General features: G+C 55.6%; 3 protein-coding genes across 9 annotated transcripts in view; 1 reads left to right on the top strand and 2 right to left on the bottom strand.

The window, feature by feature from the left end:
• Positions 1–44: 44 nt before the first annotated feature.
• On the top strand, positions 45–10,544 carry P2RX6 (purinergic receptor P2X 6). 2 transcript variants are annotated; one of them, XM_064392871.1, is made up of 12 exons: positions 45–329; positions 401–545; positions 742–813; positions 2,818–2,893; positions 3,334–3,427; positions 3,707–3,787; positions 4,517–4,658; positions 4,834–4,943; positions 6,190–6,283; positions 7,917–7,982; positions 8,669–8,746; positions 9,451–10,544. In XM_064392871.1, exons 1-12 carry the CDS (start codon positions 205–207, stop codon positions 9,487–9,489), a joined length of 1,122 nt encoding a protein of 373 aa, XP_064248941.1. In that variant the 5' UTR covers positions 45–204; the 3' UTR covers positions 9,490–10,544. The 2 variants fall into 2 exon arrangements, with proteins under 2 accessions (XP_064248941.1, XP_064248942.1); XM_064392872.1 differs by having other exon boundaries at positions 9,124–10,544.
• Positions 10,365–11,992, bottom strand: LOC135282854 (transmembrane protein 17B-like). Its single transcript, XM_064393044.1, has 4 exons — positions 11,875–11,992; positions 11,488–11,774; positions 11,011–11,124; positions 10,365–10,646 (listed from the first exon to the last, which is right to left on the bottom strand). Exons 1-4 carry the CDS (start codon positions 11,990–11,992, stop codon positions 10,365–10,367), a joined length of 801 nt encoding a protein of 266 aa, XP_064249114.1.
• Positions 11,993–15,261: 3,269 nt separating this feature from the next.
• Positions 15,262–19,613, bottom strand: part of AIFM3 (apoptosis inducing factor mitochondria associated 3) — a 61,986-nt gene continuing 57,634 nt past the window's right edge. For 2 of the 6 annotated variants that reach the window (XM_064392865.1, XM_064392866.1), the window contains 3 exons: positions 18,234–18,338; positions 17,049–17,069; positions 15,262–16,554 (listed from right to left, as the gene is read on the bottom strand). In XM_064392865.1, coding sequence (XP_064248935.1) covers positions 16,515–16,554; positions 17,049–17,069; positions 18,234–18,338 — 166 coding nt within the window. In that variant the 3' untranslated portion in view covers positions 15,262–16,514. Of the gene's footprint in view, positions 17,070–18,233; positions 18,339–19,613 lie in introns of all 6 variants that reach the window. The other 4 variants (XM_064392867.1, XM_064392870.1, XM_064392868.1 and 1 more) reach the window with 4 other exon arrangements.

The following is a 19,613-nucleotide window of genomic DNA, read 5'->3' as shown; positions in this document are numbered from 1 at the left end:
CGGGGAGGGGCGGGGCGTTGCCCGGGCGGGGGCGGGGCCGGGGAGGGGCGGGGCGTTGCTGTGCCGCGGCGGGCAGCGCCGGGCTCGCAGTGGCCGCCGGCCCCGCGGCTGCCTTTGCCTTCCCTGGCCGCCCTTCCCTCCTGGTGCCGCTGTCCTCACCGTGCCCCCTTTGCCCTTAGTGCCGCTAACCCCCCCCGTGCCGCCATGCCGGGCCCACCCTGCGGGTCCCTGCTGGACTACAAGACTGCCAAGTTCTCGCTGACGCGGAACCGGCGGGTGGGGCTGCTGCACCGGCTGCTGCAGCTGGGCGCGCTTGGCTACCTGCTGGGGTAGGGACCGCGCCCTCGGCTGGCCGCTCCCCGCTGGCCGGGGGTCCCTCAGAGTCGCCGCTCCTCCGCAGGTGGGTGCTGCTGCTGCGCAAGGGGTACCAGGAGCGCGACACAGCCCCGCGTGTCGCCGTGGTCACGAAGGTGAAGGGGGCGGCGGTCGCCGAGGCCGCGGGCCGGCGGCTCTGGGACGCTGCGGATCTCACCTGGCCCCCGCAGGTAGGGCCGGGCCCCGGGCGGGGACAGGGGGTCGCACATGTGGCCAGGCACCTTGACAAGGGGATGCCGCGGGTACCGCTGGCCTCCCAAAGCCCTGGCAGGCCATCAGTGCCTGTTCCGCCCGTGGTGTCACGGGGCGTCCCCTTGGGCTCCCCTGGTGTCAGCCTCCCTCTGACAGAGCCTTCTTGCTTCCCAGGGAGAAAATGTGCTTTTCCTGGTGACCCATTTCATCGCCACAATCCAGCAAGCCCAAGGCACCTGTCCCGAGGTGAGTGAATGGACCTGCCCCAGCCTGGCAGGGGTTAGATGGAGCCAGTGGTTCTGCTGCTCAGTGGAACCCAGTGGAAGACCAGATAAAAGGGGGAAATGGATTTATACTCCCACAAAACCCAATTCCCCTCATTCTCTCTGGATCATAGCACTCCCCAGCACATCTGCCCTTCCTCTGTCATACCTTCATGAGCCAAGATGTGTATCCGTGTGCCCTACCAGAGGACAGGGATATGAAGCCTCTCCAGCTCTAAGCTCTTTGTGTGGTGGCACTGCATGACCATTCCAGGCTTTCTGCTGCCCTTGAATAAGGGGATGCTTTGACACACACTCCATGGATACCTGTGTCATCTTTCCTTGGTAACTCCCTGCTGCAGGACTAGTGTCCTATTTTTAGGAGGAACAGAGCATAAAGTGCAGATGGCTTTCCAGCTATCCAACACTTAATGGTATATGTTCTCTGGGAAAACTCTTCCCTTTAAGGCTGGAGTCAGGCCAGCTCCTCTGCTGAGCTCTCGCAAGCTGAGCCCAGCTCAGCAGATGGGAGCAAATGTCCTTTAAGCTGGACTGCTGCAGGCACTCTGTACCTAAGCCAAGCACCAATCATCCTAATGGTCCCTTCAGCTCCTGCTGTGGCCAAATGCTGCAGAGGAGGAGAAACACTGGGTTTGGGTTGGGGAAATGGCACCAGTGATCCATCTTTTAAATGCTGAGAACTCTTAAAGTCCCAGCAGGGAGGAAGACAAGTGCTGTAGGGCATTTTGGGGTTCTCACAGGCAGCCACAGGCACCTCTAGGTGCTGGGTTTGCAGTGTGCAAGCCAAGGACACACAGAGATGAGGATTTCATTCTGTTCCAGAGCTGGGGTGTGTGTGGGTGCCTGTCCCAGCCTACACCCCATGCTGGTCTCCAAGAGTTCCTCAGTTCCTGGCATTGGGGCTGTAGATGACATTCATAGTTGGAAAGCTTTGAATATTTAGCAGTGGCAACTTTTGGCTTTTCAGGGAGTTTGAGCTGCCTTAATATTCTTGATGACCAGAGTATTGGTTCTGGCAGATGAATTTGTCTGTGGCCAGAGGCAGCATAGAACATGAGCTGTTTCAGCAGCTGTACATGCACTTAAGTCTTTGCATCCTTTTATCCCTTTATGTTCCTTTTCAGACTACCAAGTTCCCTCCTTCCTATGCCTTCCCTTCCTCTCCTAAATAACCCATTCCCTAAACACCTGGTGCAATCCCCAGATGTTCTCCTGCATCCCATAATGACTCCAGCCCCTAGGCAGACCCTACCCAGCCCAAAGATACTGCTCCTCTCAGATCATGTTGGTGGGTTTTACACCTGAATGAGTGGCTGAGGCTGTCCTGGGGCAGCCCAGGGAAGGCCTGAACAGGCCCCCACTTCTGACTCCATAACTGAGCATTCCCTTCCTGCGTTTGGGCCTTTGTACCCTCAGAGCTTGGGGAGTGGGTTTCTGATGAGCTGGTGACTCCTGTCATGGCCTGGGGTAGCTGGGGGAGGTGTTAGTGGTGTTTCCCCAACTCTGTGTTTGAATAAGAGATTTTTACTGCTTCTGACAATCAGGTAGGTCCAGAGTAAGGGTGAAGCTTTCCCTGTCTCTTGTAAAACTCGTGTTATGCTGGATTTAGGGTTTACTAAGCTCTCCCCCAGGGAATTCATCATGGTACTTTACAAGGTGCTTAATGGGCTCAGTCATTAGGGCCCTCCTGAATCCCTCTGTGCTGGTTCCCAGTTCCATCTGAAAGGTCTGAGGTAGCTCCTGAGGCTTCCTCTGCCACTGAGCAGCAGGACACAAGTGCTCTGGGGAGGAAGGATTGCCCTTTGGACATGCCTCTCTTCTGACTGGCTAGAGGCTGGTGAAAGTTCATCTCTAACTGTTTGGGAAGCACTTGGAGAAGCAGGAGCAGCAGTGCAACAATGGGGGGAAGTGGCAGCATGGCCTCAGCCTCACAGCACAGTGACAGCACTTCTCTTGTCCCTCCCAGAGCCCCTCTGTCCTCGACGGGATGTGCACAGAAGATGCAGATTGTCCCATGGGAAACCCTGTGGTTCATGGCAATGGTACTGGGTGTTTTGCTAAAGAAACAAAATCCTAGAATGGTTTGGGTTAAAAAGGAACTTAAAGCTCATCCTGTTCTACCCCCTGCCATGGCAGGGACACCTCCCACTGTCCCAGGCTGCTCCAAGCCCCAGTGTCCAGCCTGGCCTTGGGCACTGCCAGGGATCCAGGGGCAGCCACAGCTGCTCTGGGCACCCTGTGCCAGGGCCTGCCCACCCTGCCAGGGAACAATTCCTAATTCCCAATATCCCATCTAAACCTGCCTCTGGCACTGGGATGCCATTCCCCCTTATCCTGTCTCTCCTGGCCCTTGTCCCAAGTCCCTCTCCAGCTTCCCTGGAGCCCCTTTAGGCACCAGAAGGGGCTCTAATGTCTCTCCAAAGTCTTCTCCAGGTGACCAACCCCAACTCTCTCAGCCTGTCTTATATTGTTTTGTTTCTAGGGATAAAAACTGGGAAATGTCTGATGTTCAATGCCACCCATTCCACCTGTGAGATCTATGGCTGGTGTCCTGTGGAGAATAGCACCCTTCCCAGGTAATCACACATGAGGAGACAGCAGATATTGGGAGCTTTGTCTCTCTCCCTCTGTGTTACCAGGAGTCTGACCACACATGCCCAAGGGACAGCCAGGCTCTGGGAGACCTCTGACATTGACTTTCTGGTCAGTTAAACTCAGAGGGTGTCACCCAAGAGCATTTCTTGCATCTGTCCATTGTAGACAAAATCTTGGGATTGCAGGAGAGACTGCAGAGCTTGGGAAATGGGGCCTTGGCCACTGTGCAAGACTTGACTTTGTTGGTGGTTGTTTTCTAGGAAACCTCTTCTGGCTGAGGCAGAGAATTTCACTCTTTTTATAAAAAATACTGTCCACTTCACCAAATTTAACTTCTCCAAGTAAGTACTGCCAGTTGGGCTGAGCATGCAGCCTTGTCCAGCCTGGGCACCGAGCCTGTCCTGGGGTTGAGGAGCTGAAGCACTCGTGGAACCAGTGGCACCCAGGGCAGGTGGTGCTGAGGCAGCTGGGGCAGGACAGGTGTTGAGGTGAATACAGGTCACTTCAGCTGTGCTGGGTGTGCAGCTCTAAGAGCAGTGGGATGGCGACACCCCAGAGAGAGGGACTGATGTCCACCTGCCCATGTAGAGCACTGCGGAGAGCCGGACAAAGCCAGACATTCCCAGCTCTCATTTGGAAGTGAAACTAATATTTTTGTCTTTTAGTCCTTGCAAAGTGGTTTCATAGAAGGCAAGAAAAAGGCTGCACTGACCCCACAGTCCCAGGCACACTGACTGTGCTGTCTTACCGTGGCAGGAGACATGGCATGAACTGTCCCTGCTGTCACCCGTAACAGTGACCAGAGCTGGGTGCTGGGAAGAAACAAAGGAGCACAAAGAGGTGGAAGGGAAGGCCGTGGCACGTGCTATAGAGGATAACTCCATGTGAGATTCCTCTGGGCTGGTTTTTCTCCACTCTCTTCCATCTGAGGCTTTAGGCGAGGCATTGACTGTCCCCCCACTGATGCAGGAGCACTGGTGGGCCCAGTCCAATGAGAGGGTCCCCTTTGCAGTCCCACAGCTGGGCTCCATGACCTCCCACACCCCTGCCCCCTCTCTCTCCTGTCTCAGGTGCAACACCTTACAAACCAGTGACCCCAGCTATTTCAAGAGCTGCACATATGATCCAGTCTTCAACCCCTCCTGCCCTGTGTTCCGTGTCCGTGACATGGTGGAGGCAGCTGGAGAGAACTTTGGAGACCTCGCACTACTGGTACTTGTTTTTTATATAACTATGGAAGGCGACTCAAAATTCCCCAAGGATGTGAGCAAGAAGCAGAGGACTGACCTGAAATGCTAAGGGAATATGTGAACTGGGAATGTCTGAACAGTTAATGACTTGGCTAATCTGATTCCATGCTTCTCCTGGAATGAAATGTGTTTTTCAGGGGGGAAGTATCAGAGTTCTTATCGAGTGGAACTGCGACCTGGACCACCCCGCTACCCAGTGCCAACCACAGTACTCCTTCAGCCTGCAGGACATGAGGTACAATTTCAGGTGAGGATGCTGGGACAGTGGCCACACAGGCCTGTGGGATCAGCACCTGACAGTTGTTTGAGATTTCAGTTCTGACGGATGCTCTGAAAGGAGCAGCAGGGACGGGAAGTGTGCCTCAGTCAGTTCACAAATGATGCTGAGCTGGGAGTGTGGATCAGCTGTAAGGCAGGAAGCCCTGCAGAGGGAACTGGACAGGCTGGATCCATGGGCTGAGGCCAGTGGTGTGAGGTTCAACAAGGTCAAGAGCCAGGTTCTGTCTTGGGGACACAACAATGCCATGGAATGTTCCAGGCTGGAGCAGAATGGCTGGAAAGCTGCAGGCAGAAAAGGACCTGAAGGTGAACATGAACCCAGGTGCACCCAGGTGGGCAGGAAGTCCAGGGGCACCTGATCTGAGCTGGCACTGCTGGGGCACCTCCAGTCCTGGCAGATCTGGGCCCCTCCTGCCAAGAGAGACCTGGAGGGGCTGGAGCGTGTCCAGCAAAGGGAACGGAGCTGGGAAGGGGCTGGAGCCCCAGCAGAGGCTCAGGGAGCTGGAAAGGGGCTCAGCCTGGAGAAAAGGAGACTCAGGGGGGACCTTGTGGCTCTGCACAGCTCCTGACAGGAGGGGACAGCCGGGGGGGTCGGGCTGTGCTCCAGGGAACCAGGAGCCTTATTGGAGGGAACAGCCTGAAGCTGCACTAACAGAGTGTTTAGATTGCATGTTAAAAAAATCTTTTCACTGAAGGGTTTATCCAGCCCTGGTGAAACTGCCCAGAGCAGTGGTGGAGTCCCTGTGCCTGGAGGGATTTAAAAGCTGTGTAGATGTGGCACCTGGGGACATGGGTTAGTGCTTGGTTAATTACTTGAACTTAAAGGTCTTAGAGACCTTTAAGGCATTGGGAAATGGTAACTCAGGGCAGGGCCTGTGAGTACAGGGATGCTGTGGCAGTTCTCACACTTTGTAGCTCTTTTGTGTTTGGAGCTGAGCAGGGCATTACCTGCCTGAGGGCAGGGACCTGTGACTGTCCCCACCTGAGCTGGGCACACGGAGAGCTGTGTGCTCCCAGTGACCCAGACTGGGTGCTGAGGGGATGCTGGTGCCCCACTGTTGGTGCCAGTGAGTCGTTGCTGCCCGTGTATGGCCAGTTCCCAGCCTGGAGGACACCCAGGAACCCAGAGACCCAACAATCCTTTGGCACTGGCACCCCTTCCCTCCTGCCTGCATGCAGGTGCCTTTCTGAGCCATGGCCAATGTCTCCCACAGAACTGCCTCCTACTACTGGGGCTCGCAGCAGCAGCTCTACCGGAACCTGCTGAAGCTCTACGGGATCCGCTTCGACCTCTCCGTGCATGGCCAGGTACAGCGAGCTCCTCAGCCCAGGGCTGGCTCCTCACACCACTGCTCCCACTCTGCCCCTGTGGTTTCTGCTGCCATCACTTCTCCCCACCTGGGTGAGCTCTTTGCCTCTTCCCAGAGTTTTCTAAGCAGAGCAGGAGAAAATAGTCTCTCCTATTTGAAGAAAAACCTTTTGGTAATGCCCTGAGGAGGGAGATTTCCCTCTCTGAGGGTCTGACATGGGGCCCATGAAGTGTTCAGTAGGCAAGATCAGCTGGTCTGGGTTTGTGGGTGTCTCTCTCTGAGGGTGTTATGGTAGGAGCACCCTGACAAAGATCAACCTGAACTCTTCTGAACCTGGACAATTAATCCCTTCTTGATTAAAAGTACCTCAGGGGGAAAAGGTGTGGCATGATTAAGGCTGGACATGCCCCAGCCATGTGCCTGAAAGCCCAGAAGTGCCCTGTGTCCTAGACTCATCCTCACCACTGTGGGCAGGAGGTAAAGGGGGATTCTGCTTCTCTGCCCCGCTCAGGTGCAGTGCTGCACCTGCTCTGCTGTCCCCAACAACAGAAGGATTTGGAGCTCCCAGAGGAGGCCATGGAGATGCTGCAAGGGCTGGAGCCCCTCTGCTCTGGAGCCAGGCTGGAGAGCTGGGGGTGCTCACCTGAAGAAGAGAAGGCTCCAGGGCCTGAAGGGGGTGCTCACCTGAAGAAGAGAAGGCTCTCAGAGCCCCTTGCAGGGCCTGAAGGGGCTCCAGGAGAGCTGGAGAGGGACTGGGGACAAGGGATGGAGGGACAGGACAAAGGGGAATGGCTTCTCAGGGTTAGATGGGATATTTGGAAGAAATCCTTCCCTGAGAGGGTGATGATGCCCAGGTACAGGTTGCCCAGAGCAGCTGTGGCTGCCCCTGGATCCCTGGAAATGTCCAAGGCCAGGCAGGACGGGGCTTGGAGCACCCTGAGGTAGTGGAAGGTGTCCCTGCCCATGCCAGAGGGTGGAATGAGATGAGCTTTAAGGTCTCTTCCAACCCAAACTATTCCATGTTTCCATGATTGTTGATGCTACTCTGTGCAGCATCACTCACAAACTCAGTGCTTAGCTTTCTGAAGAGGGAGCCTGTGCTGAGAGCACTTCCCACACTGAGAGGTGTCCACAGCTGGTCTTTCATGCTCAGCAGTGCCCTTTGTACCTGAAGAAGGTGCAGCACACAGTGCAGGACAGGGTGTACCACTTCTAGGCTGAGAGAGCAGGTCCAGGAGCTGTGGAACAGGAGAGAACAACCAGAAGAGAAACCACCACTCATTTGTAAAGGGAGGGACACATCACATCAGGGTTGTGTTTGCTGGGATGTGGTTCCATGGGTGGCAGCTGCAGCAAGAGGGAGGTTCCTGCTGTGCCTGCAGGAGCAGGTGGGTCACAGTAACCTCTGCTGCTTCCAGGTCGTCTGGCACCTCAGTCCCTTCTTTGACAACCAAAGGGGGGTGGAGTCAGCACAACAGCAGTTCCTACAAATCTGCACGGGGAAATATCCCTGGCTCCTTCCAGCACCTCCTGACTTGGAACATGCTGCCCCGCAAGGCTCAGCCCACCACCTCCTCACCCCTCTGACCCCTCTTCACCCTCTCTCTTGCCCCTCCACTGTTTCTCACCAGGCTGGGAAGTTCAGCATTGTTCCTACTGCCGTGAGCTTTGGCACCAGCATCGCCTTCTTTGGTGCCGTGAGTACTCCAGATACACTCTTCTCCTTCAATCCATGGCTTGGGATTCGCCAGTTCTCAGTTGTTTCCTGCCTGGGCACAAGGCTTCCCTAGTGGCAGCCAGCACAGAGGGGAGATGGTCTGGCAGGGTGTCAGCTCAGGTCTCCCTGTGCCCATTAGTAATGACACCACTGGATTGGGATCCTGAGTGCTGTCAGAGTCATGTCTCATGGTGGTCAGGTTTTTGTGTGGAACCTGGGATAGAGCATCACTGGGATGCTGCTGGCAGGAGAGCAGCTCCTCTACTTCTCCTCTGACTGAAGGGATGCAGTGTCCCATCACTATGGTGGGGCAGCCCCTTGTAGAGCCCTTCTGTGGCTCTTCCCTTCCAGCACAGTAACAGGGAGGTCCCCTACCTTCCCCCCTTTCCTCCCTGACATGCTCATCCCAGTCCGTATGTGACTGTGGAGGTGCTGGAACAGCCCTCCCTGTCCATCCATTGCAGTCTGGGGATCTTGTCTGACCTCCTGTGCAGCCCCTGGGACTGGGCTGGGTCAGAGAGAAGCCAGTGGAGCTGGCTGGAGGCAGGACTGGCTTGGTGCCACAGCAAATGCCCACAGCTGGCTGCAGGGCTCAGTGGGAGCCAGGATGGAAGGCCAGGCATTCCTGTGGGAAGTTTGCAGTCTTCAATGTTTGTCTGTCTCCAGGCTACAATGATCTGTGACCTGGTTCTGCTCTACCTGGATGCAAAGGCTGACCTTTATTGGAAGGAGAAGTTTGAGGAGGTAAGGATAGGGCCACATGGGAGAGAGGAGGTTTTGAGGTGAAGCATTTTGGATTTAATGATTTTCTGCCCTTTGGTTAAAACTCAGTTCCCAAGATCAGGGAAAAACCTAGTGGAGCAGCTCTTAGTTTTCAATTTTTGGGCTTGATTGCCAGTCTGACCTGGGAGAGGGATCCAGCTGCTGCTGGGAATCAGGGAAAGTTGTGTCATGACCTCAGCTACTGTCAAAACATCCATCAGTGGGTCGCCATGGAGACCTTAATCTGGAAAACTGACCCAGCTCTGCTTTTCACCCTCTTCCAAAGGGAATCTGTTGGGACTCCATGCAGAGAGGGGCCAGCTCTTCAGGGCACATCCTGTTCTGTGGGTCATTGACAGGTTTATGTGCCAAACATTATTCCATTGTGGGAATTCACTGCCCTGGTGAATCAGGGAGTCACAGGGAGTCCCCTGCAGACCAGGAGAGCTGGCAGTCCTGCCTCAGGTCATTTCCAGCTTTGTCTGTCAAGTCTTTGGAGCCTCTGAGGACTGAGATTCCCCATCTCCTGGTGAACTGTCCCAAAGCTGCACCATTCTGTTGGGGGGTAAACTTTCCTAATGCCTGATGTTGAATCCAGAGTGGGCATGGAACCAAGCAGAGTAGCTGAGGGCCACCTGGGCTGCCTCCATGCCTGTTGTATCCTGATGTCCCTGTTCATTTTGCAGGCAAGACCCCCTAAAGGTAAGCCTGAGGCCACAGCTTAGGGACATCGGGAATGCTCCACCACAAACTGCCTTCCCCCCAGAGCCACCTGCAGGTAGATATGATGGGGACCCGGCTGCAGCCCTGGTAGAGGTGGGCCAGGCCTGGCCCAGGTGGGCACTGCTGGGGTTAGGGTCTGCCTTTCCTGGAGAAGCGCTGGTAGCAGCAGTTCTTGGCTCCTGGAGCACAAAGCCATCCCAGGGGCAGCTCCCAGCGCTGACAGCCGGAGCAGAGCTGCCCCTGGAGCCACCCCAGAGTGTGCTGGGGAACAGCTGGTCCTGCTTGGCACAAGAGCCTTAAAGCATTTGCATTTCTCCACGTTCCAATGATTATGGACCTTGATTTCCCTTGAAAAACAGGGATGCAATGGAATAAAGCTGTTCTGGAAGTGGGAGGAGGTTTTACTCTGTCTCTAGCCCTCGAGGAACTGTAAAGTTGTGGAGTGCTGCTCTTGCACCTCATGGCACCCATGCATGCTTCCAGCTGGGATGGCTTCGTGTGGGCCACCTGGATTCTCAGAAGCTCTCTGGGAAGCTCAGGGAGGGTTTAGGAGCCAAGTTTAAAGTTCCAGCTGTGGGCTGGTACTTCCTAGGCGTGTGCAGTGGCTCCTGCACCCTGATTCCTGCTTCCTGCCAGGGCTGATGCTCAGCAAGGACAGGCACAGCCCTGGGGTGAGCCAGAATGTTTCAGAGGTGCTGACCCCTCACTCCCACCTCTCCTAGGCTGTGTTAGCTTGTGCAAGGCAGGGATCAGCTGGGATGTGCCTGGGTGCTGTTCTGGGGTCTCCACAAAGCTCAGAAACAGTGTCTGTGGGTTCAAGCACTGTTTAATGCTCCTTGCCAGGACCAGCTGTGTGGGGTGGAGGGGTCATGCAGCATCACCCCATCTTGGCTGCCTGTCCCCCTGTGCCCCCAGGCTCCAGCCGGCCCCTCCCACCCTCCTGGAACTGCCGCAGGTAAAACTGTGCTGCCAGCTGCTTGGTCATGGTCCTCAGCACCAGGAAGGCAGCCACGATCTCGAGGAGGAGGAAGACCAGGAACAGGCTGTGCATGGGCACCTCCAGCGGTAGGTGGATGACCTGCCTGTCCGTCAGCAGGAAGAGCAGGAGGGGCAGCTGGATCAGGAAGGAGAGGAGCAGGAACCCAGCCAGCTCAGGCACCTGCAGGATCAGAACCCTCTGAGATAGGGCAAGGAGGCAGTGGTGGGCTGGGGGGACCCTCTGGCCCCTGGAGCTTTCTGCAAGAGCCTCGCTGGCCTTGGAACCCAGGGACCAGGGATGTCCCTGCTCCATTGAGCTGTGGTCAGATGCTCAAACCCCCCCAGTGGAGAGACAGAGCAGGGGGGCAAATGGGTCCCCTTCTTCAGGTCATGCCTTCACACATGATTCTCTTCTAGGACAGCTCCAGGTAGACCTCCAGAGAAAGGACAGTGATGGGCACATGGGTCCTAAGTGAGGGGACATCCAGCTCCCCCAGCTGGGCTGATCCTTTCTGAGCACAGAGGCCAGGGCAGGCAGTGCTTACCTTCTCCTGGAGGTTCCCCAAGTAGCCCAGGTAGAGGCGGGAGCCCTCAGCCAGTGAGAGGATGAGGAAGGCTGTGACCAGCAGGAACTGATAGTGCCAAGGCAGCAGGTGGTACTGTTATGGGGGCACAGCTTTGTCCAAGTCCAGCTGTCCATGCCCAGTTTCCCTCTCCCTGTGCACCATTCCCTCCTCCCCATACCCAGCTCTCCATGCTCTGCCAGCTCTCACCATGCTGGTGCCCAGCTCTGCCTACTCTTCTCCCCCCCCATTTTAACCATTCCTGCCTGGAAAGTTCATGATTTCCATCTCTAGCAGAGAGAGATGAGCAATCTTTTCTTGTGGGGGTGAGGGCATTTTGGGGATCCATTAATTCTGAAGAGGCTCCTCTGTCCCCTGCCCACTTTGTCCCCCACCCAAGCCCAGGGAGACTTGGCAGGAGCAGCTCCCCCCGCCCCTACGTGCCCCATGGGATGGTACCTTCAGGTGCAGCATAATCCCCTCAGCCAGGCACCAGACTGGGAAGTAGTAGACGTTGAAGTAGAGCATCACCTGGAGAGGCAGGCTGGACAGCACCTTGTGAGCTAGGCAGGGATGGGCAGGCTGCTCACCAGTCCCGGGGTCCCCCTGCCCAGAGGGACCCCCCCTCACAGCTTGTGGAGGGGAGCAACAGGCCCTGGGTCCCACAAGCAGCTGATTGCAGCAAATGTTCTTATTTTTGCTCCCTCCCTGGTGGGTGGGTTCAGGAACCCTTTGGGTGCTGCTGCCTCAGAGGCACCCAGCTGCTTTGGTGATGTGCTGAGCAGGGTCATGGGGATGGACAGCCCCTGTTCCCAAGCCCCCTCTGCAGAGCCCGTCTGCCCATACCTGGCTGGTAGCTGGGGGCAGTGCCGCTATCCCACGTCTTGTTGTTGATGAAGAGGGACCCACTGAAGGCCACCAAGCCCCGGCGCAGGCTGGGGGGCAGCGGGGTGGGCACAGCCATGGACAGCAGCTGAGCCCTGCTCACCCAGCCCGGCTCAGCCCGGATTAGCCAGGAGGGAATCAGTGAGAGGACAGGCCAGGCTAATGCGCAGGGCCACACGGCCATTGGCTGCCTGGGGACAGGGCTGCTGACCTGGAAGGGGGTTCTGGGGAAGGAGAATTCCCACCTTGGAACACCAAGCCCACACAGGAATCACAAGGTGGAGTTGCAAGGAAATCACAAGTCACAGAGCATCTCCCCTCAACGGCATCTTTAGGGGGTGACAGCAGCTTGTCACTTGTCACCTGTCACTGTGACTTGCAGCAACTGCACCCTCTCCTAATCGGGCTTTATCAACACAGATATTGCTCAAAGACCCCTGACAAACGAGGATGCCTCATGAGAGGATGGCACTCTTCACCTGAAATGCTTCTTCAAGGCCTCCAGGCTGATGGAGATTTAGCCATCACTGTGAGTTCCTCAAGCCCCATCCAGGCTCAGGGGTGCTGGGGAGGGCAGTGGGGGATGATGTATTAGGGGGTGGCTGAGCCAGAGGAGAATGGGAGGGAAAAGTTCTTCAGGAACTTCAAGTTTAAAAATCACAGAATTATTAAGGTGGAAAAACCCTTCGAAGATCATCAGGTCAAATCATTAGCCCAGCACTGCCAGGGTCACCACTAAACCATGTCCCCAGGTGCTACATCTACACATTTTTTGAGCACTTCCAGGGATGTGGACTCCACCACTGCCCTGGGAAGGCTGTATAAGAGCTGGACAAACCTTTCCATGAAGAAATATTCCCCAATATCCACCCTGCCCCTCCCCTGGCCCCTCCCTGAGGCTGTTCCCTCTCCTCCTGTCCCTGTTCCCTGGAGCAGACCCCGACCCCCCCGGCTGTCCCCTCCTGTCAGGAGCTGTGCAGAGCCACAAGGGCCCCCCTGAGCCTCCTTTTCTCCAGGCTGAGCCCCTTTCCAGCTCCCTGAGCCTCTGCTGGGGCTCCAGCCCCTTCCCCAGCACTGTTGCCTTCTCTGGACACACTCTATAAGTGTCAGTCAGTTCTACCCAACAGATCTGGTCTCGCCTCACGATCTTCAGCCTCCAACTCGCCCCATAAGGTGCATCAGAGAAGCTGCCTCAAATAGTGGGAGCAAGTGCTATAAATGAGGTCCTTAAGGGCCAGGAACTTAGGGTCAAGGAACACAAGAAACCAAAGAAAGAGATGATTCTTTTCCTGGATAAAGCTAAAATGAAATTGCAGAGCTCACTGCCATATGCTGCTAAAACCAAACCATCTGGGGCTGAAGGCATGGTTAAATCAGCACCTGACTGGCTGAAGTCGTAGGATTACACAATGTTTGGGTTGGAAGAGACCTCAAAGCTCATCTCATCCCACCCCCTGCCATGGGCAAGGACATCTTCCACTATCCCAGGGTGCTCCAAGCCCCAATCATCCTGGCCTTGGACACATCCAGGGATCCAGGGGCATTCTCTGGACACCCTGTGCCAAGGCCTGCCCACCCTCCCAGGGAAGAATTTATTCACTATATACCATCTTCTTCCTAATATCCCAACCTGCCTGTGTCCTGTCCCTCCATCCCTTGTCCCCAGTCCCTCTCCAGCTCTTTTGGAGCCCCTTTAGGCCCTGAAAGGGACTTCGAGGTCTCCCTGGAGCCTTCTCCTCTCCAAGTGAACACCCTTAGCTCTCCTGGCCTGGCTCCAGAACAGAGGGGCTCCAGCCTTCAGAGGATCCCTTTGGCCTCCTCTGGACTCATTCCGGCAGCTCCAGGTCCTTCCTGTGCTGGGACCCTAGAGCTGAATGCAGTTCTCCAGATGGGGTCTCACCTGCATGGGGCAAAGGCAAAGCCCCAGCTGTCCCCCAAGTCCTGCCAGCACACAGGTGAGACGTGGGCAGGGTGACAGGCACAGCCCAGAATCTGAGGAGCAGGAGCTGGTGGAGAGCTCAGGATCTGGGGCATCAAGTCTGCATGGGCAGGCAAGGTGAGCAACCATGACACCTGGGCAGTCTGCTGGAGGTAACTGACATGGGCCAGTGCAGCTGGGGGTAACTGCATGTGCCCCAGCTGGGCTTTCATTCCTCATGGGAACAGGCAGTTTCTTAAGAAGAGATGGAACTTTCTGTCCTGGCATGAGAGGTGGTGAGATGAGCTTGGAAAAGTAGCAGAGAACACAACCCAGCCTTGCCCAGTTCCAGGACAGACTCGCCACTGGGAAGCATTTGCCAAGGCACTGGATAAGGGGTCTCAGGTTCAACACCACCCCACACCTGTGCAGAGGAGCAATACCCATCTGAGCCAGCCCTGCCCATGAGCTGACACATGTCCCAAGGAAAGTTACAGTGGTGACTGGGATTTCTCATGTCATGGGTGACATTACCAGCCCTGGTTGAAACAACTCCTCTGTAAAAAGCAGGGAATGGGACTCGTTACCCCCACTGCAGCCGTAGACTGGGACAGAAGGTCCTTCCTCATCCCCTGAATGGTCTTCGGCCCTGTGACCATGGGGGTGATGCCCGTTTTATGCAGCTCATGCACAATACTGGATGAGGCCCGATCAGAGGCAAAGGAGGTCAAAAAGCATCTTCCTGAAAAACAAAGCACTCTGCCACTGTGTCCCCAGCATAGCAAAGTTGTGCTGAGGGAGCTGCCAGTCTCAGCCAGCATGGAGAATAGGACAGAGAGCTTGGGGAAAACACACAGCTGCAGGGAATGCCACCCTGTGGTGCCCCAGAGTCCCCTGGCACTCCAGCTGGGTCCCCTGGGGAGCTACCAAAGCTGTGTCCAACTATCCTAGCAGCAGGACACCAGATACAAACCCAGGTCTTTGTGGGTAGTGGCAGAGCTGAGGCAGCACCTGGGCAGCTGCCTCCACCTGGGCTGTGCCCACAGCCCCAGGCCACTCTGGAAGAGCCCTGCCTGGGGCACCAGGAGCTGAACAGCCCCAGCCACCCCTGCCCTCAGAGGATGACCTGTGGACAGGAACACTGACATTTGTCTTTTGGAACCTGAGATGAGACTTGCAAGTTCCCTGTGTGCTCGAGTGTGCACATCCTGCTACCATCCCTCCTGGTCATTCCATCTGGGAAAAGCTCTGTAGTGAAACCAGGAGAGACCAGCCAGAGGTGCATTTCTACCAAGCCAAGATATGAAATACTGGAAATACAGGTGAGCTGGACACAGGTGGGAAGTCTCCAGCAAAGAGGTTCTTGAACAACCTGGCCAACATGCAGAGGTGACCAAAGGTCTTGGAAGAAATCAGAAATGACCCAGATGCCAAGAATAGTATTGCTTTAATTCACAGGGGCTGAATCAAATTAAAAATATAAATCCTCTTGTTTGGGACTCAGGGTAAAACATTGACTGCTGGGGAAGGAGTCTCCCCCAGAACAAAGCACTGGAGTCTCTCCAGTGGGGGCCCCCAACCCCCACTCTGCTGGGCTGATGGGCTGTGGCTGGCCAGGCCCACTCCTGAGCTGGAGACATGGCTCTTCTTCAGCATGGGGCTGGAAACAGGAGAGCAGAGCACGAGCATGGTGGGCTGGGAAATGCAGCTTTGTCACTACACTGGACAAGTGCCAGAGTATGGACAGCCAGAAATGCCCCCCCAGCTACTTTTCCTTGAGTAACACCTCAGCAACAGCACTGATCCCATGATAGCATCAAGGAGAGATATCCCAAGGCTGGCTGGAAGGGTGGCCACCCAGCCCAGGGCTGTAGCTGAGCCATCACAGCTCTCAGGTATCCCTGCAATGCACCCCAGGAATGGGCCCAAGAGCTGCCAGTGCCCTGGCCCAAACCAAGCCCCAGGAGACAGGGAAGGAATCCCAGCCCCTTGGCTGCTCCAGGACAGGAGATGCTGGGATGGGGACTGATGAGCTCCAGAGCCCTCAGCATGGACAGGGACCCACCTCTACTGGTGGGGCTGCACAGGACCAGCCTGGACAACACTGCACCAGCTGCACAGAAGTCACCCAGGGTAATCTCCTGGCCCGCCCAGGTGCCCCCCAGGGTGGGTGGGCACAGGGAGAGCTGTGGCAAACACTGCAGCCATGCAGGAAAGGAGCAGATGTCAGGGTCTGCAGGGATGGACGTTGGAGCTCTGCTGGGAGTGAAGAGCATTTGAAAAGGAGCTTCATGCATGAAAGCACAGGACAACCAAAGGCACTCGTGCTGCTTATGGGAGTGAGGGACATGCGTGGGGCAGACCCGCCTGGGGACCCTCAGCCCTTATGGCAGCACCCAGAGCCATATGGCACCCATGCCCGCTGCCAGTGCCAAACCTCACGCTCTCTGTGGACTGCTTTTCCAGCATGCCAGAGCAATTGCAACAGCAGAGCCCCAGTCCCAGCCCAGCAGGCACAGGGGCAGAGGAGCTGTGTGAGATCCTCCTGGAAGGTCACAATGCCAGGTTTATCGAGGTCTCAAAGGGAAATGGCTGAGCCATGGGGTTCCCACCAGGCCATGGAGCTGCTGTCCCATCTCCCCACGGCGAGTGCAGGATCAGGAGAGCTCAGCCATCTGTGGCTTTAGGTGCCTTTCCCTGTTAGCCAGGACATGTCTCCAGTTCTAAAAGAGAGAAAAACCACAGTGCTGTGAGGGGTTTCTCAATGTGCACAGGCAAATGCTCTTGGTGTGCTTGGTGCTAGTCCAGTACTTGGTGTCCACCCCAGCAATCAGCTGCCTCCTTTGCCCTCACTCACCTGTCACTAAACTGTCCAAAAAGTCACCTGCAGGTCCTCAATTCTGTGTAAAACTGAGTTCAAACATTTTATTTATTTATACTTAAAAGCTGCCCTTCAGCTGAAAATCCATGGAAAGCCACTAAACCCCAGCCAAGCAAGGTCCCAACCAACAGGATCTGTGCCTGATGTGGCTCCTGGCAGCCCCAGCTCTATCAACCAGCATTGCCCCCCATGTGAGGGGGATGCAAAATAAAGACATCCCCCCGCCGTAACCAGTGTCCCCACATGGGAATTAGGGATATGGCCCAGTCAGGGGTGCAGCTGTCCCTCCTGCCAGCCCCTCACATCCAGCACACTCAGACCCCAAACCGAACGTACTTGCCATGACGGACAAACAGCCTAAAGTTGTGAAAGCAGCGGGAGACAAAGAGAGAAAAGACATTCAGGTTTAATCTGGCTTCCTCCAGCCCCTGAGCCCCACCACAGGGCCAGCAGCTCCTCCCCACCCCTGGGGTGCCCACAAGAGCACCCAGCCACAAAGTGGGACATGAGCAACCATTTCCCAATGTACTGGGGTGATGGCACAAAAAAATTCTTCCCTTTGAGGGTGGTGAGACCCTGGCACAGGCTGCCCAGAGGATCTCTGGCTGCCCATCCCTGGAAGTGTCCAAGGCCAGGTTGGATGGGCTTGGAGCAATCTGGGATAGTGGGAGGGAAGGGGGCAGGGGGTGGAATTGGATGGACTTTAAGGTCCCTTCCAACCCAAACTATTCTGTCATTTTATGAACCCTGTTTCAGGTGAGGGGACCCACGACATGCTTCCCATCCCAGGGATTCCCAGGGAGTCTGAGACAAAACTTCCTGGGGGTTGGGAGTGCTCCTCTCCCTGAGCTTTTGAAAAGATCTGCTTTTATTCCAGATAAATATCCCTGGAACAGAGACCCACATTTCCTCAGCAGCTCTGATTCCCACTCTAAAGGCCTCTTCCTGGCTGTTATCACCTCCCTGGCATTTGCCTTCCAGCACCTACCCTCACCAAAAAGTTATGCTCTGTCCTCTGTATGGTCTTAAAAACAAAGTGAAGGGAGAAAAATGCCCTTTGCCTATGAGCTCTGCTCCAAGGAATCAGAGGCTGAGACACCACAGGCCAGCATCCTGGTAACACCAGCTCTTTGGGCTGGGTTGTGCATAGGGGGTTATGCACAGGCTACACACCCAGTCCCTCTCTGCAGGTCTCCTTGACTGACTGTGTGCCCAGGTGTGCCCCAGCATCAGGCATTGCTTCCTTGATGACGTGCCAGTGCCCAAAAGCAGAGAGTATCCCTATCCCATCCTCTCTGTGCAAGGATTTGGGTCCTGGTGTTTAAGACAAACCCCATGTGTGGGGGATGCCAGATCTGGAGGCAGCTGGGAAGTAGCACAGGGAGGAAGCAGGAACAGGAAGGGAGATGCAAGAGTGGTATGGAGATGGATCAGTGTGAAAGGCTCAGCTCTGCCCAGCACCCCATGGTTGTGCTTAGCCCCTGCCCTGGCACTGCCACTTCCCACTGCCTGTCTACTTACTCTACATCACGCTTCCGGATGGTCCTGCCAGCAGCCAGGACCTCAGCCACCTTGGAAACAATTGGGTCGTAGTTCATGCTGGCCACAGCCACCACCTCGTCACTCCTAGGGCCGGGCAGAGCAGAGCAGTTAGGACAGCCTGGATGGCCACAGCTCCACCACCCAAAACCCATCATGATGGAGAGAGGAGGGAGGCAAAGAGGAACACCACTCCAGAGCCAGGCCTGATCCCAAGGCATAAGCACCACAGGGACTGGAACAAGATGGCTGGAATAAGGGTCAGGAGAGGGTACAGAGTGGCACAGCAGGCCCCATTGGTCCTACCAGTGTTGGAGGTGATGTCATGAGCATCAACTAGGGTGCCTGGGTGATGGAGCCAGCTCTGGCACCCTGGCATCTGTGGGAAAACACCACCAGTGGTAGATCTGATGGTGGATAAAAACCTGGACAACAGGAAGGATGCCCGCTGTGATCCCTGTGCTTCTGCCCTGTGCTGAGGGAGTGGAGGGGTGGTCAGGATTTCCCTGTGGAACAGTCAGTTGGGATGTTCCACATCCCCTTCCTGATCCCCACCTCTGAACAAGCAGAGTGCCCCGCTCTGAGCTGCTCCACGGCCACTGGGACAGCTGGAGTGTCCAACCCCTGGGTCCTCAGCCCCAGCAAGGAAGTCCTCATGTATATAGGATGTCCAGATTGGCTGGCTGTTCCCCTAGTAGGATCCCAATGCAGCCTCAAAGGTTGAGAGGAAAACAAATGAAGGAGAAGGAAGAGGACATAAAACTGCTGGAGGAGCTTTGGCTAAAGGTCATAAGCAAACGAGAAGGTGGGTTCTTGTTTGGGGTTTGCCGAGGTCAATCCAAGTGTAAACCTTCAAAGCCTGACCCATGAAGAGATAACTGAATGCACAATGTGAAATCAGGGAAGATGTGTGGGTAAGATTTTAAACTCTGGTGATATTGTTGAATAAACTGAAAAGTAGAAGCACCCACTAAACCAAGATCTGCTCTTAAATTGACTGCCAAAGAACTCTGGGATCAACAGAGCAAAGAGCAGCTGAGGTGGGGTGGGGAGGGATATGTGCCTAATTCCCAGGACAAGGAGAGCAAAGCCATGTTTCAGAGGACACTTCAGCACTGTGCAGCCATGAGAGTTAAAGGTATCTCTCACAACTGTCTACTAAACCATGGGGCAGCTCCATCACAGACTGTTTAAAAAAACTCCCATTCCTAAATAGGCCCATGGCAAATAAAGAAGAGCAGTTTCCTGAGCAGAGCCAGCTCCAAACTGGGAAACACAAAGTGGTTGGAGAGACCTACCCATCAAAACCTGGGGGAGATGTGCTGTTCCAAGCAATGAATAACCAAGGTGTGCAAGGGAACC

Source organism: Passer domesticus, chromosome 17, assembly GCF_036417665.1.
Source record: "Passer domesticus isolate bPasDom1 chromosome 17, bPasDom1.hap1, whole genome shotgun sequence".
Taxonomy (NCBI): domain Eukaryota; kingdom Metazoa; phylum Chordata; class Aves; order Passeriformes; family Passeridae; genus Passer; species Passer domesticus.
This window is presented reverse-complemented; position numbering and strand designations above follow the sequence as displayed.